The sequence below is a fragment of the Mya arenaria genome, chromosome 1, assembly GCF_026914265.1.
Source record: "Mya arenaria isolate MELC-2E11 chromosome 1, ASM2691426v1".
Classification (NCBI taxonomy): Eukaryota; Metazoa; Mollusca; class Bivalvia; order Myida; family Myidae; genus Mya; species Mya arenaria.
The window spans coordinates 2,773,723-2,790,286 of NC_069122.1; the positions used below are offsets into that span (position 1 = coordinate 2,773,723).

Below are 16,564 nucleotides of genomic sequence, written 5' to 3' on the forward strand. Positions count from 1 at the left end.
GGTTGGTGGTTGTACAATCAAATTAATCTTCTACTCAGGAGCATTTGATTTGTAAGCATGGCCAGTAGTAAAGTGCTTGTAAACTTCTTGTCTGTAGGAGACTTGCAGACAATTCCAAATATTGGCCCAAGGTTAGCATCTACTATTGTAGATTTGCGTGAGCATTATGGCAATCTAACACCAGAAAGTTTGCAGACTATGCTTCGGCATAAACTGCCGGACTCTGTCATGCAAGAGTTGGATTTCACCCCAAACAGAGACTTGGTCGGCAACACCTGCCCACCTCCTCAAGGTGTACAAACAACCCATACTACTGTTTCAAAAATTGAGACCGAGGTTGATGGGTTTGAGAACTTGGTTGCCTCTGCACAAAAGCAGTTGAATGACCGCATTGACCAACTTACATCATTGCTACCTAGTGTCCCACATCACTATAATTCTGATCAATTATTGCCACGCCCCAGTGTTTACAATCAGACAAATGCCCCTTTTCCAATGGCCCACCATTATATGCCAACTCCACAACAGCTGAAACCCCAGTACCCCGTTCAACAAAGGTTGGACCTGGTTAGACTGCGAGAAAGCGACAGTGACGAGGATGTCCAGTCAGCGTCTGGTATCCCTCGCTCATACAGTACCTGACAGAAAAAGGTACGTATGTATAAAAGCAGTCGGTTACCTCACTCCAAACTCCTGTCCCTTCACTGTCTTGATTCATCTACTGATGAGTCCGACGCTAGACATGCCCCAAGGATGAAGGGTGAGCAAGTTAGGTTGCATTCCTCCTTATCTGATAAGGACCATATTTCGCAAAAACATGCGGAATATTCCCAAGAGGTAGTACAGGCGTCCCCTCATGGCCACTCTGTGCGCAGGGGTACACATGCATTGAAGGATATACCTAAATCTCTGGTATATGATGGTAAATCCAGCTGGCATTCATTCTAAATGAAGTTTCAGCAGTGTGCACAATCATTTGGCTGGAGTACAGATGATTGTAAACTCTGTTTATTACATTGTTTGTCAGGGAAGGCCCTCGACAAATGTGCTCGATTGCTTCAATGCAGTCCAAAAATGCCTTACCGTTCTTTATTGAGCAAACTTAAGGAGCGGTTCGGCTCAGAGTTTCCCGCCTCTGCGCAAGCCAAGTTCGCTGTCGCTTCCCAGGAAAAAGGTGAGTGTATGGAAGACTGGGCAGATAGGGTACAAGAGTTAGCTGCCGAAGCTTTCCGGTCACTGCCGGAGACCTTCACAAACCAGCAGGCGATAGACCGCTTCTGTCAAGGCTTGCAAGATCGTGAAGCTGGTCATAGCACCTTCATGCGTAAGTATACAACTATTGAAGAGGCCATGAACAACATAAGGTTGTTTCAGCATTCCAAGAGTGCTATGAGTAAGAGTAAATCTATTCATACAGTAGTAGATTATGACGAGGATATAGCAAATGTTTACGCCGTTCAGAATCCTTCTGGACCTGCGTTAGACATGAGCGTTCTCAAGAGAGAACTACAGAATCTGCGAGAAGAGGTGAAGTGGCTTGGAGAAGCTAGGCCCACTCAACCGCGTAGCAGACAGCAGCGTTTCAACCGTCCGCGAGGTACGTATGGCTGTTACATTCGTTATAGTAAGTCGCACTTGATCGCTAAATGTCCCCACAAGAAGGACTTTAAGGCGTTTGTTTTAAACGCAAAAGGGTCAGGATAGGGAGCCAATCCTTGGCCCAAAAATACTCCGGCTCAAACCCAGAAGAGCGAAACGAGGTATGTAGCAAACTTGTTTCTAATGAGACCGTACCATCCAATTCACTACCAGACGCCCCGTCTGCAGTCATTGTTTCATTAAATGAGACCACAAATGACTTACAGTCAGAAGAACAAGGCGAAACACCTTCTCCTTGTTTGACACCAGGTTCTCTGCCAGCTGATGGTACAGTACTTGCACCTCCTGTCAATGTTTGTTTGTTGAAATCCATATCAGCATTAGCAAAACCGGTATGCGAGTTTGTTCTGAATTGCGATGTGTCGGACAATGTTGTCAGTGCGAAGCTCTTGCAAATTCAGAATGGTCTTGGAGTGCCAATCAGGAAAGAAGTCACATCCTGGTCACTGCAATTCATATGTAGCTGGAGTTGCAGTTGAAGATCTTCCTTGCGGTGGTTGTAATTATTGTGTGAGGGCTTACAACCAATGTGGTTCATTTTCACGGAAGGTAGATGTAGTACACAACGGGCACATAGTATCTCGTGGCCGGAGGGCTCAATGATGCAGAGTGAGATACAACCCCAGTTTTCACAGTTTTCGCAACCCAACACCAATTCCTTAGTACATGCAAATGGACAAATATTTTTTTCGGCCAGGAATACGCTTTGCAGCTGGTTGACACTGCAGGACAGGATGAGTACTCCGTATTACCTCAGTCACTTTTCATGAATATTGACGGCTACACTCTAGTCTACTCAGTCAACTCTCTTAATAGTTTTGAAGTGATCCATTTCCTGCATGACAAGCTGCATGACATGAAAGGAAACATCGGCCGTATCTCGGCACGGAAAGGGAGGTGTCTACAGATGACGGCAGGCGTTTAGCCGAGAAGTGGAAGACACCGTTCATGGAGACATTTGCCAAAGAACAATTTACTGTAAGCCGCTTGTTCGAGCAGATCATCATGACAATAGAGAAAGCTGTAATGTCCCAGAGAAGGAATGTGTAATCTTTTAGCTCCCGTTGCCACGGAGACAGCTAGTTCCCACTATACGTGTTGACTTGGCCAGGGATAAACTGTTTAAATGTGAATCGTACAAAAGCAGTACAGAAAAGTTTTTTGGAAAATCATGATTTCAGTTTTTGTATTAAAATATCACTTGTGCCATGTTAAACCAATGCCAATATGTCTGTTAAATAAATAGTCACATGAAGTTATGTGTTGCTCCAGTTTGTTTTTTACTTTGTTTAATCTGAAAATATCAGTTAGAATCTGTATGTACATTTAAAAAAATCCATTTACTTATTCAATTTGTCGATTTAAATACTCAGTAACAAATATGCAAATCCCATTACATTATAAGTTCCAAAATCAATAATTTTCATTTGAACACTCATTTTCACCACAGTGGCTTGATGACAAAGGCTCATTAAGGTCACAATAATTAATTTCAACTAGCCAAAATTTTATACATACTTGAACATGTTTATCATAAAAATAATACATTGCCATAAACATAAAACGAGATTTGACAAAATTCAAAAATACCCTATACTGTAATGTTTCATGTTACAGTATAGGGTATTTTTGAATTTTGTCAAATCTCGTTTTATGTTTATTGCAATGAATTATTTTTGTGATATACAAGTTCAAGTATGTATAAAATATAATTTTGGCTAGTTGAAATTATTTATTGTGACCTTAATGAGCCTTTGTCATCAAGCCACTGTGATTTTCACTGGTATGTTTTGTTTAGTTAGATAATGACCTATGTTTTGTCTCAATCAGGGTTACTAACTCTTGTATAGATAGTTGCGATTGTTTTTCTAGTTATTTCCCTTTGCTATGCGGCGTTAAAAACTTTTGCCCTAAATGTGATGTTATCTAATGTCTGTTTCCTAGTATAGTTTTTAGAGCATCTAATTATTGGGTTGCTGGTATGACAATTGCCATTGTGTTCGTGTTAATACTTTAAAATGTGTATATGTGTTGTATGTTTATCAAGTTTCATGTGCAATATGCAAGAACTTATCTTTCCACATATTGTGTCATAACGTTTTCACATATTCATGGTGGTACGGTTCCACATTTGTACCAGTTATGATTATTCTACTGTTAAGTAGTTTATGGGAGTGTTAGATTTCAGGACACCGAAAATAGTATTATGTCTCGTATGAAGCCCATTTACAGCTGCACTCTCACAGATTGAACGTTTCGACAACATTTTTTTTATTTTTTGTCTCGAAACGAGCCAATTTTTGCGAAAATCCAGGTAAACCGGTTATACAAGTCTGCTGACAAAAAATTAGATCGCAGATTTTTATCTTTTAAGTTAAAAAAATGTAGCAAATTTGGGCCGAGCGATATATTGTTAAACTGTTGTCTGCTGCTTTTACAGTAAGGTATATATTTTTGCAATTGTAAACTCTCACTTTAGTTTGAATAGTTAGAAAACCGCTGTTTTTCAATTGTTATAAAAGTAATATATTTCTGTAGCAAGTATTTTTTAAAAGAACAAGAGGGAATAGTAAATATTCATCATCAACTATTATTTGGATTACTATTTGGATATCTTTAATATGCGCTTAATGCTTAACTTTTGATATGGGGTATGAAATAGTTTAGAGAGTGAATAACTCAATAAAAACAACAGCTATTGATACAACATGATCGTAAATTGAAATGAGATGGTTGAAAATTAACAATCATGATGCGAACAGCGATTTATACTTATACTGTTGTTTTCTGAAAATATGAAAATATAAGGCAATACCCCTACGGAAAAAGACTTAACGTTGAAAATGGACTATTCCAACCGGTTAGGACCATCCAATGTGGTCACGTGATATCGTGAGTATAAATACAGCAAACCAGCGCATTTTATTCATTCTTGTGCTGGCTTCTGCGAGAGCAACAACTTGATAAGACAAGGTGTACTATATTTATTATCTCTAATAGGGGTTAAACACTATTTGTCCTAGCGGCAAATATACATGTTAATTCCCTAGGGGTTTATATCGAACTATCTATATTTAATATAGATATAAGTATGGTATAAACTGTGAAGCAGAGAGTATTAAATAGAAAAGCGCCTCCTTAACCATAGAAGTCTTGAAAGTAAACTGAAAAGACATTACCATACATTGACATAATACTATTAGTACAGCTTTTAAGTGAAAAGCTAGGGATATAGGAAAAGTAAGATAATTTTATATGTGCGTCTATGAAAACTGTAAATATTCCAATCTTTGTTGATTTATCATCGATTGAACAATAATTGTTTTCACTATCCAATCATTTTAAATAATCATTAGTGCAAATTATTTGGCAAAGTAGCCAAAGAGGAAAATGTTATGTATACAATTTGAAAGTTAGCCCCGGCACGTTACAAAATTATGTTTTATGAATTTTTCTTGAACCGTTAGTAACCATAAATTATTATATTTCGTACGGAAATATGACAATCTGCGATCTGATTTTTTGTCAGCAATCTTTTTTCACTGGTTTGCAGATATTTACGCCAAAAATACTCTTAGAAGACAAAAAAGAAGAAGTTGTGAAACTGGTATTTCTGTGAGAGTGCAGCTTTAACATATGTCTTAAGATTGTTCTTAGTTTAATGTTTCTTGCAAATGAATGTCATTTAAGTCTTAGTTTGATTTGTATTTTTTTAAATCATGCAGAGTAATGTTTCAAATTTTTCCCTCTTTTTTCGGTTGTCAGTATTAATTATATCAATAGTTTTTACCATCTCTCATGTATATGATGTCTGGGACTCCAATAAGATAATAGTGGTGTGTAACCGTTAAAATAGGGTTTGTCGTCAATTTAGGTAATAAAAAAGAACACGTGTATTTCTGAATTATATTCTTTATCCCCCAAATAAATTAAGTAAAAGAATAACAGCACTGTGCTTAGATACAGTTTTTTCAGTGGCAAAAAAGTACATCACTATATCCTACGGAATGCCGTTAGGGCCGTCGCCTGTGATTGTGGTAATCTGAAACGCGATACTCGATAGTACGACGATGAAAACGCGAAATCATTAAACTACGATAACGAAAACGCGACAATACGATAAACGAAAACGCGATAATACAACAGTAGGATGATGAAAATGCGATATTCTATCGTGTTTTCACCATCGTATTGTTGCGTTTTCACCAACGTAGTTTTGTGCTTTCACGTTTTTGTTATCGTGTTATCGGACTGTCGCGTTTTCATCATCGTGCTGTCGTGTTTTCATCATCGTACTGTCGCGTTATCAAGGTCGTACTATCGCGTTTTCATCATCGTACTGACGCGTTTTCATCATCATACAGTCGCCTTTTCATCATCGTACTATCACGTTTTCATCGTACTATCGCGTTTTCACCATCGTACTATCCCGTTTTCATAATCGTACTATCGCGTTTCACCATCGTACTATCGCGTTTTCATCATCGTACTATTGCGTTTTCATCATCGTACTATCGCGTTTTCATCATCGTACTATCGCGTTTTCACCATCAAACTATCGCGTTTTCATCATCGTACTATCACGTTTTCACCATCGTACTATCGCGTTTTCATCATCGTACTATCGCGTTTTCTCCATCGTACTATCGCGTTTTCATCATCGTACTATCGCGTTTTCATCATCGTACTATCGCGTTTTCAACATCGTACAATCCATTATCGCGTTTCAAATCAACACATTCACAGTCGATGTCCGTAACGGCATTCCGTAGTATCCCTGTCGTCCGTAATCAGTTATAAGGAAATACGATCGACGTTATTTGAATGAGATTGCACAGTACCCCGACATGCGTACAGTTGACGGATTCTGTTATACTTGAATTAATTTTGAGCCACTTGCTTTTTTATATGATATTGAAGTCAGTTTCATTTCATTAAACACGATAGCGGTGCATTTGGTTGTACTCATATCGATCGATGTTTGTTGTTTTCTTTTGGCACAGATGCAATGTCTTTTGATGAGAAAACATCATGTCGTCTGCTACAGTAGCGCAAACGAAACATTAAGTTTTCTTTGACAGTTTCCAGTGGTGGATCTTTCACAGTGTGTGTATATACCACGTGATAAATTACATCATAATTGCTACGACGGAAGGCAACATTTTGCTTAAAATAAAGACTTAAAATAAAGATAAAATTTCTTTTACTACACCTTTTTGAATAAAACAAAGGGCAGTCTATGCCGCTTAAAGAGCCCTGCATTCATTTTCTTGCCGAAGTATGATAAGGTCATTTGTTTAATCAAACACTTTGAAAAACCTGTTTCCAATATATATATTTTTGACAGTGCTCCGTCAGACGGCCGTATTGTGAAAAGGTTTGTCGAAGTGTTTTATGAAACTAGACTCTCAATCAAACTCTGGTAAAAACCGAAGGCGGTGCTCCGTAAGCGGCGTAGACTGCGCAATGTTTTATTTAAAATAGTGAAGAAATAGTGAAGTTACCTTTGTTTAAAGTATTTATTCGAGGCAAAATGTTGCCTTCCGACGTAGCATTTATGACGCAATTTATCACGTGGTATACACACACTGTTTCATGCAGCAATGCATTACGCTCTATGGCGTGAGGCCTAAACGCCAAGCTCTCTACAAATTTCTTTTCGTTTTATGGACGGTTAGGCAGATTCCCACATACACATTTTATATATTGAGCAAAATGTTTTGTCTTGAACTATTCAATAAGAAAATATATAGAGGATAATTGTTAGTTACAGGTTGAAATCGTAGTGTATTTTACCGAGTGAGCACAAAAGGCTTTATTTCACGAGGGGCGTAGCCACGAGTGAAATATTAAGTTATGGTGTTCACGAGGTGAAACATATTGCGATATTACACCGATTCCTCAGCATTGAGGAGTAACCAAAACATATTGTTTTCTATGAGTCCCTTTTGATAAATAATAATCTTCTTTGTAAATGATATCTTCTAAGAAGTGGATGACAACAGGTCTGGAATGGCCGCCATGCCTAACGTGGCAGGGGAGATAACCAAGCAGAAGAAACTTACTCTTAAATGGAGCGCAATTATTTTGTTTGGTGTAATTAAATAACATTTATAATAATTGATTAAAAAGGTGTTCTAAAACCGTTATTTTTGTCATTTTAGATCATCATTAGGCATTATATAAAAAAGATTTTTTTTATTTCAGTATGAAATCGAAAAATAGAACCTTAAGTGTTCTGTGCTGAGTCAAAGTATAATCAATCCCGACTAATCGAGAAAAATGAGCCTCCAATGTTTCTTAACTGTACCAACTCCGCCACTCCGACAGAAACGAACCTTAAGTGTTTTTGACGTTACCATAGTTGCGCCAACCCCGATTAAAACTATCCGATAACTACGAACCTCGAAGTGTTCATAACTGTAATAATTGGCACCAACACCGACGTTCCGAGAAAAACAGGCCTCTAGTAGACTCAGTAGACAGTAGGCTCAAAGAAGGCAGTTACGTACTTATGTCACGGTATAAAACATTTCCTACATAACATTATTAGAGTAAGGTGGGGGATACATGTTTTATTAAATCTTTAACATGTTTTTGACAACATGGCGCTCTCTCAATTTGATTGAATTTACTTGGGTATATTACTTATTAGAAAGTTTAAACTTTTTTTTACCTTCATTCGAACTACAATATATTCACACTTATTTAAATTTCGTCTTGTTCCATTGGTAGTGCAAATGTAGAAGAACTAATTACATGGAACTTTTTACAAGGTAAAGGAATTTACTCCAACATTTAAGCAATACGTTCAACAGTCCGTGGTAAATGGCGCGCTTTTAGATACAACTATAACGAAACGCCAGCGCAGCCCAATGAAATACCTGGTTTCGGTCGATATTACCTACATACCCATTAACCCGAGAGCGGATCTTCACAAGTCCGCCCGGTTAGCTCAGTCGGTAGAGCGTTGGACTGTTAATCGGACAACCCGGGTTCGATTCCCGGGCGGACCAGGTCACTTCTGTTGTGATTGGTTATGAAATCCTTTCTACGACCATCCGCACTGTACCACTGCCCCTGGCATGTACAGAAGTTGTCAGTTCCTTGCAGGAGTGAAGGCACCTAGTACTGGTTCACCGCCCAGGATAGGTGTGCGGTGGTTGAACTGTCACTCTGGGACCCTTCAATGTGCTCACGCCGGGATCCGGAGTATAAACTACTAACACCACCACGCGGATCTTCACAACGGTTTAACACAAGTATACGAGTGTTATTAATTTGTTGAATAAAAATCCGATATTAATCTGGTAAGTTCCTTAACTTTAATCATATTTAATGTTTATAACGATATAGGTTTAAATAAGTAATAACAATATCTACTAGTTCGTTGAATAATAATTATATCAAACTGTTCATGAAGTTATAACTAGAAAAGCCAATGTAATCATAACCATAAGAAAGATGTTTAAACAAATCGTGTCTTTGTTTTCGTAGCAACCAACTTGTTTTTGTAAAAACACAACTAAATAATTCTAAGGTTATGTTGGCAGAGTCCTATGAATGAATGTTATTTTAGGAATGAAAAATGGTTAATAATATTCTTGCCATAAGGCCATTGAGGAAACTCTGTTTTTAAATAGTTTATTTTTAAAGTTGTGTGTGAATTATTTCTTTAATATGTTTCTAAAACATTCTTTCATTGTTGGATACATCGACCCAATAGCGAAACTAAAACGTCTTAAGGCTTTATACGTTAACTAAAGTGAACCATTGTTTCCGGTCAAAAGTGTTAATACAATAACTGTGTTATTGAAATTTGATTTAAAGAGAAGTCGTTCCAACACAAAGTCTTACCAGGAAGCTCTCGGAAGTAGTACAACAGTTTGAGAAGTCGTTCGGTTATGAGCTAAATAGGGAAACCTTATCGACTATAAGGATAATAGGCTAGGGTTAAAAAAACAACGTTTAATATCTAGTGTGATAGAGATCACTAAGAGTCTAAACATATGACCTATTGTCTTTGGTATCACCATAGAGAAGCACATACTTAGAATCGTGACAATAAAATTTACATGGAGGTTTGAACGAGTTCTCTCAGTCAGGTACGTGTAAGTGTCAGTACTTCTTTAATGTACCCAAATGATGCCTTCAAGTGCTTATTTTCTCTTGCAGCAAGTATGTCTGAAAGGAAAGCGGTTATCAAGAATGCTGACATGGCAGAAGATATGCAGCAAGATGCCGTAGACTGCGCCACTCAGGCCCTGGAGAAATACAACATTGAAAAGGACATTGCCGCCTTTATCAAGAAGGAATTCGACAAAAAGTACAACCCGACATGGCACGCAATTGTTGGTCGCAACTTCGGCAGCTACGTGACCCATGAAACGAAACATTTCATCTACTTTTACCTTGGACAAGTTGCAATCTTGTTATTTAAATCCGGATAAAGATGCAATTATTTCACACACAAAAGACAATCTCATTTCTCATTAAGCAAGGTCCATTCTGTTCATGGCTCATGAATTTGTCTCAAAAGCAAAACATTTACATATGAGACAAACGCTTCGTACAGCTCATCGTTCTTATAACATGTTGTGCAATTATCGCTACTTTATAACATACAGTGTAATAATTGAAACTGTTTAAAAGAGATGTGTTAAGCGCTGTTGTAATATATTCAATTTGTTATTTCTGTAACTAAGTGATATTTATACTGTACATCATATACTTGTATATTTCAGTTTGTTGTGATATTGTTACTGTTATTAAACTTCAAACTGCAATAGTTTATGTTTACTCTTAGTGCGTAAAATGTCCTCATTTGACAATGGCTAAAACATGTACATGCCAAGTAGGCAAACATATTGCTATCATGTTTAATGGCGTCTAAATTAAAGGTCCAACCAAACAAGAAGACCGACAAGAAACACACAGGACAACAAACATGACTGACATAGAAATTAGAATATTATTATCAAGTTAATTTTAGACTGGCACCGAAAAACAGTGGAGTTCCCTATAGAGGGCGAGGGTAAGCAGTTAAACAAGATATCTAAACTGTTATTTCATAAACGCTATGTCCCACTTTGGCAGACGATATATTTACGGCAGAAAAGTATGGCGACATGATTTGTAATTAGCAAAATGTGAAGACATTCAAGTCCGATTACCATATGAAAGAAGATAGTAAACCTGTCACTCTATTGCCAAATAGGAAAAACTCGGAGTGATGACAATTCTGAAAATTCGAGTACATGTTGCAAAGATCTTACAAAGGATAATAACTTACGTCATAAAAAGCAGAAAAGTCGGATTTGGTTTTGCATGTCAAACTAAAATTCTAATGGGTAGGGGGTGCGCATTTGCCATACGATTGTACGATGTAATGTAAGGTATCGACAAGCCTGTGTATGTGTGGATGTTAATATGGTGGATTGACAGCACCGGAGCGTTCCGGAATTCAGGCCCTCGATACAACTTTTGGCGGTGGATCCATACGAGTTCCATATGGCGGCTTCGATGTGCCAAAATATTTCAAATAATTAGGAAGCCGCCTTACGCAGTCAGGTTTATGTTAATATGGTGGACTGACAGCGCCAGGGCTGACGGTTTAAGGGCAGCATGCTACTCGAAGACCTGTTTAAATGCCCAGCACAATGGGTCAATTTGGGGTCTTTGACCACTCGTCTCTACGCTAAAAGTTGATTATGTGGTATGACATCATGGCAGTGTTGAATGTTTAAATAAATGGTCTTCAAAATCATATCGGTGCTCAAAAGGGCATCAGCTGTCGCAGGTCTTGATAGCGTTAGAATTAAGGATTGGTGCGGCCGCCGGGCGATTGCGCTCCCATGTCGTCGTCAGATGCTTTAGTAGCTGACTACGGATAAGCTAATTTGATTTCAAATGCAAGCTCGTAAACTTGGTCGATTTTCGTTCAACGTGAACACCATCGAGTCCGTCCACAAAAGGGTGTATAACTATGCTGCAAAATCTACATTAGAATCTGATGGCCATTATTTAAAACACACAGAGCTTAAGGTTTTCAGGCCCCTCTTATCGCCAAGGACGGGGTCCATCTAACTTATCTAGGTTATGAACTTTTTCACATAAGTATTGCTTTTAAATGACGTTGCAGCAATTTTATACGAAATATACATCTTGGTTCGCCTGTTTGCTGTTAAATATGTGAAGTATTAAAAATGTTACATGATTCATCTATAGCTACACTAATCTTAAGCTGCTTTTAATGCACTGCCTCGTTTGGCATATCGACCACCCGAAGGGTATTTTTGAGGCGTTCCGAAATTCAGGCCCTAGATAAACCTTTTCGGCGGCGAATCAATACGGGCTCCATATGGTGGCTTCTATGTGCCAAAAGATTTCAAATAATTAGGAAGCCGCCCTAGGCAGTCCGGTACCACTGACTATCAGGGTCCGCTGTGTAAGGTGATTCTAAGTTCAAATATGTTTGAGATTTTGTGATCGATTGTGTACTCTGTGAATATTCTTGACTTTGTGAACATTCGTGAATTTGTAAACATTCGTGATAGTAATGTCATGTATGGTTAAGTTACGACTGCGCCTCCCGCTGTATTTACAAGCCGTGCATTCTACTTCCAACACTCCAGATTTAAAAAATGTGTGCCAACATCTTACAAACCATACAGGTTTAAATAATTTGTATCAGTCTCTTGCAAAACATACAGGTTTAAATAATTTGTATCAGTCTCTTGCAAAACATACAGGTTTAAATAATTTGTATCAGTCTCTTGCAAAACATACAGGTTTAAATAATGTGTGTCAGTCCCTTCCAGATATATAGGTTTAAATAGTGGGTGTCAGTCTCTTACAAAATACAGGTTTAAATATGCTTCGTCAATCTTTTTTAAAACACATGTATAAAAAATAATTTTATAAAACACTTGTATAATAAATAAAATTATAATAAAAACATTTTAATAATATATAAAATTATAATAAAAACAGATAATATAATGTTTTCCTGCAACAAAGTAGTTCACATTTATGCACAGCAGCTGGGACACGTCTTAGATATCTTGCTGCATTAGACTGTTCTGGTTCCCGGTCTCAGTGTCTCAACATTATTGGTCTGGAAGGATTAGATGAACATAATTATATAAGTATGGCGACGCCTTAGCAAAGTGATAGGAGGATCATCTGAATACATGATTAAAATAAGGTCATACCATATTGATTCAATGTTTAATGACAGGTTCCAATTTCAAAACCTACTTACCCCACAGTTAAAAAGCGCCTTTTCCATTTACAACGCATGCAAGTGATAGCATATTTGTCAAGAAAAACATATATATATATTTGCAGGGTCCACACATCATGAAAATTGAACTTTTATCTGTATATGATACATTTTATTACACAGAGAAGATTTATCTTTATGATTAACTCTTGAAATCATATCTGTTTTCTTCAGTTATATGTTGAAAGAATAACATATTAAGATGACTGAAAATTTACCCACCCAATACGTTAAACATAGAAATAAGTTTGCATTGCCTGATTGATAAGGCATTCGCTGGTATCGTTTCGTATTGATTGTGTAATATATATAAACATCATTTTAATAGTAGTATTAATCGTATTTGATGACAAAATTGATTACATACTCGTATACGTAAATAGTCTAAACACCGATATAAAACATATTTTATATCAAAATGTTAACCAGACGGCTATAATGAAAAACAACAAACGTATTCGCTTTTTATTGAGCCTGGTTTGCGGTCAGACGCAGTGCTTATTTGTCAAGGAAAAGCACTGTGCAGTGGCGTAGCTACATAAAGGCTTTGTAGACCCGGGCCTACAACTTTTTTGGAAAATGATAAATTTGAATATCCCAAAAATGCAACAAAACCTAATAGCTACTCAAACATTTTGAACAACTCGATTTTTTTTTACTTTAACTAAAACAAGTTTGGTGTTTATTTAAACTACGTGCAAGGTGTATTGCTTGGTTTTATTGTAATCATTGCAAGTATTATTGAGTGTGTGCAATGTGCATATAAAAGTCCCCAAACTCACAAAGAATCATCGGGTCTACAAGTCTTAAGGCCCTAGCTACGCCCCTGCTATGCTTGAACTCGCTACATAGTCACGCTCATACCTGTCGGAAGTTTTAACGTTAAGAACACTGAAGGCTCAAATAAGGCAATTACGCACCTTTTTCTACATATCACCTTTATTGTCTCGCCTTATCCGCAACATGGCGTTCTCTCGAATTGAAAAATTCAATTACGGTTTATTTCTTAAAACTGCACTCTCAAAGATTGAACGTTTTGACAACTTTTTTTATTTTTCTTTTGTCTAGGAACGAGCCAATTTTTGCGAAAACTTATGGAAACCAGTTATATAAGACTGTTGACAAAGAATAAGACCGCAGATGTTTTTATATTTAAGAACAAAAATGATAAAATGTATTTTTCTTAAACCGTCAGTAACGGTGTAAGCCATAACATATTAATTTTCGAACAGGAATATTAAAATCTGCGATCTGATCTGTTGTCAGCAATCTTTTATCATTGGTTTGCAGATATTTACGCAAAAATTTGCTCTTTCCAAAACAAAAAATAAAAAAGTTGTTAAAACGGTATATCTGTGAGAGTGCAGCTTTAAAAGAAAGTTTAAACTTATGTTTACCTTCATTCGAACTACGATCAATCATTTGTATTCACACTTTAACTTATTCAGCCTCGCTTGCATCCAAATTCGTCTTGTCCATCGGTAGAGCAATTGTTAAAGAACTAATTTAATACATATGGAACTTTTCACAAGGAAAATTTACATCAACGTTAAACCAATATGTTCAACAGTCCGTGGTAAATGGCGCGCTTTTAGATACAACTATAACGAAACGCTAGCGCAGCCCAATGAAATACCTGGTTTTGGTCGATATTACCTACATACCCATTAACCCGAGAGCGGATCTTCACAACGGTTTAACACAAGTATACGAGTGTTATTAATTGGCTTTATAAAACTCCGAAATAAATCTGGTAAGTTCCTTTACTTAAATCGTTTTAAATGTTTATAAAGATATTGGTTTAATTTAGTTATAATTAAAGCTTATATTTCGTGGAATAATCTAATAGTTCATAAAGTTATAACTAGATCGATATGCTTGAACAAATCGTGTCTTTGTTTTCCTAGCAACCAACTTTTTTGTTAAAGCACAACTAAATTAATCTTAGGTCTAGATGGCATAGTCAATTGAATAGATGATTTGGACGAGGGCGCACCCGGCGCGCGCCCATTCTAAAATGGTTCAAGTTGCATTTATACAATATCCGAGAAATAATAAAAATATTGCACATGAATGCATATTTCAGACGAAATGTCTCAATATTTTCTTAGGTACTACTTCCAGCCCCAATTTATCCATTAAAACCGTGTATTGATCGTATTCTTTGGGAAGCGAGTGTACTTTCTTGGTTGCCCTTCCAAAGTGCGACCCCTATTACGTGAAATCCTAAATCCGCCCCTGGATATTTCGGAATGAATAATGGTATCTAATGTTTTTGCAGTTAGGCCCTCCAGGAAACAATTTTTTTTAAAAGTGTATTTTTAAGTGGTGATTTTTATTTGTGAATTAAGTCTTCAACATTTTTCTTGAAAAAAGGGTCAATGTTGGATGCATCGACCCAATAGCAAAACTAAAACGCCTTAAGGCTACTTAGGATAACTTAAGCCATTGTTTTCAATCAGATGTGTCATTGTTGTGTTATTAAAAATAGTTGTAAAGAAGAGTCGTGCCAACGAGAAATCGTTCTCTTGAACCAAAATGGTACATGCCTTCAAGTGCTTATTTTCTCTTGCAGCAAAGATGTCTGAAAGGAAAGCGGTTATCAAAAATGCTGATATGTCAGAGGATATGCAGCAGGATGCCGTAGACTGCGCCACTCAGGCCCTGGAGAAATACAACATTGAAAAGGACATTGCCGCCTTTATCAAGAAGGAATTCGACAAAAAGTACAACCCGACATGGCACGCAATTGTTGGTCGCAACTTCGGCAGCTACGTGACCCATGAAACGAAACATTTCATCTACTTTTACCTTGGACAAGTTGCAATCTTGTTATTTAAATCCGGATAAAGATGCAATTATTTCACACACAAATGACAATCTCATTGCTCACTAAACAAGGTCCATTCTGTTCATGGCTCATGAATTTGTCTCAAAAGCAAAACATTTACATATCAGACAAACGCTTCGTACAGCTCATCGAGCTAATAACATCGTGTTATAACCTACAGTGTAATATTTAAAAGTGTCTGCAAGTGGTGCGTTAAGCGCTGTTGTAACATTTTTTTATACTGTAACTAAGTGATATTTATACATTGTATGTACATCATATACTTGTATTTTTCAGTTTGTTGTCGATTTGTTACTGTTATAAAACTTCAAACTGTAGTTGTTTATGTTTTCTATAAAAGCCGCTCAATGTGCTCGTATTACAATGGTTACTACATGGACAAGACATGTAGTCAAAATATATTGCTATCTTGTTTAATGGCATCTGAATTAAAAGTCAAAGCAAACATGAACAATCGATAATAAGCATACATGACTACGAACATATTGGCATTTAAATTAAACAGTTTAGTTTGAGATTGGCACCGAAAAACAAGAGTTTCCTACAGGCGAGGGTAAACATTTAAAGAATAACTAAGTTTGTTTTCAACGCTAAGTCTACTTTGGCAGACAATACATTTTTGGCAAAAGCATTGTTTATTAATGAACAAAATGGGCAGACTTTCAAACATGTCCGATAAGCACATAAATGAATATTTAAAACCTGTTATGCACAAGTCAATTGTAACCACGCCCCCCCCCCCCCCCAGGTCCGGACAATAGCGGGGACTT

At 37.0% G+C, this 16,564-nt stretch overlaps 1 protein-coding gene and 1 pseudogene across 1 annotated transcript; both read left to right on the top strand.

Annotated features, from left to right (window-relative positions):
• Nucleotides 1-657: 657 nt before the first annotated feature.
• On the top strand, nt 658-2,584 carry LOC128235323 (uncharacterized; annotated as a pseudogene).
• A 12,031-nt stretch (nt 2,585-14,615) lies between these two features.
• On the top strand, nt 14,616-16,111 carry LOC128246086 (dynein light chain 2, cytoplasmic). Its single transcript, XM_052964320.1, has 2 exons — nt 14,616-14,696; nt 15,519-16,111. Exon 2 carries the CDS (start codon nt 15,524-15,526, stop codon nt 15,791-15,793), a length of 270 nt encoding a protein of 89 aa, XP_052820280.1. The 5' UTR covers nt 14,616-14,696; nt 15,519-15,523; the 3' UTR covers nt 15,794-16,111.
• Nucleotides 16,112-16,564: the final 453 nt, after the last annotated feature.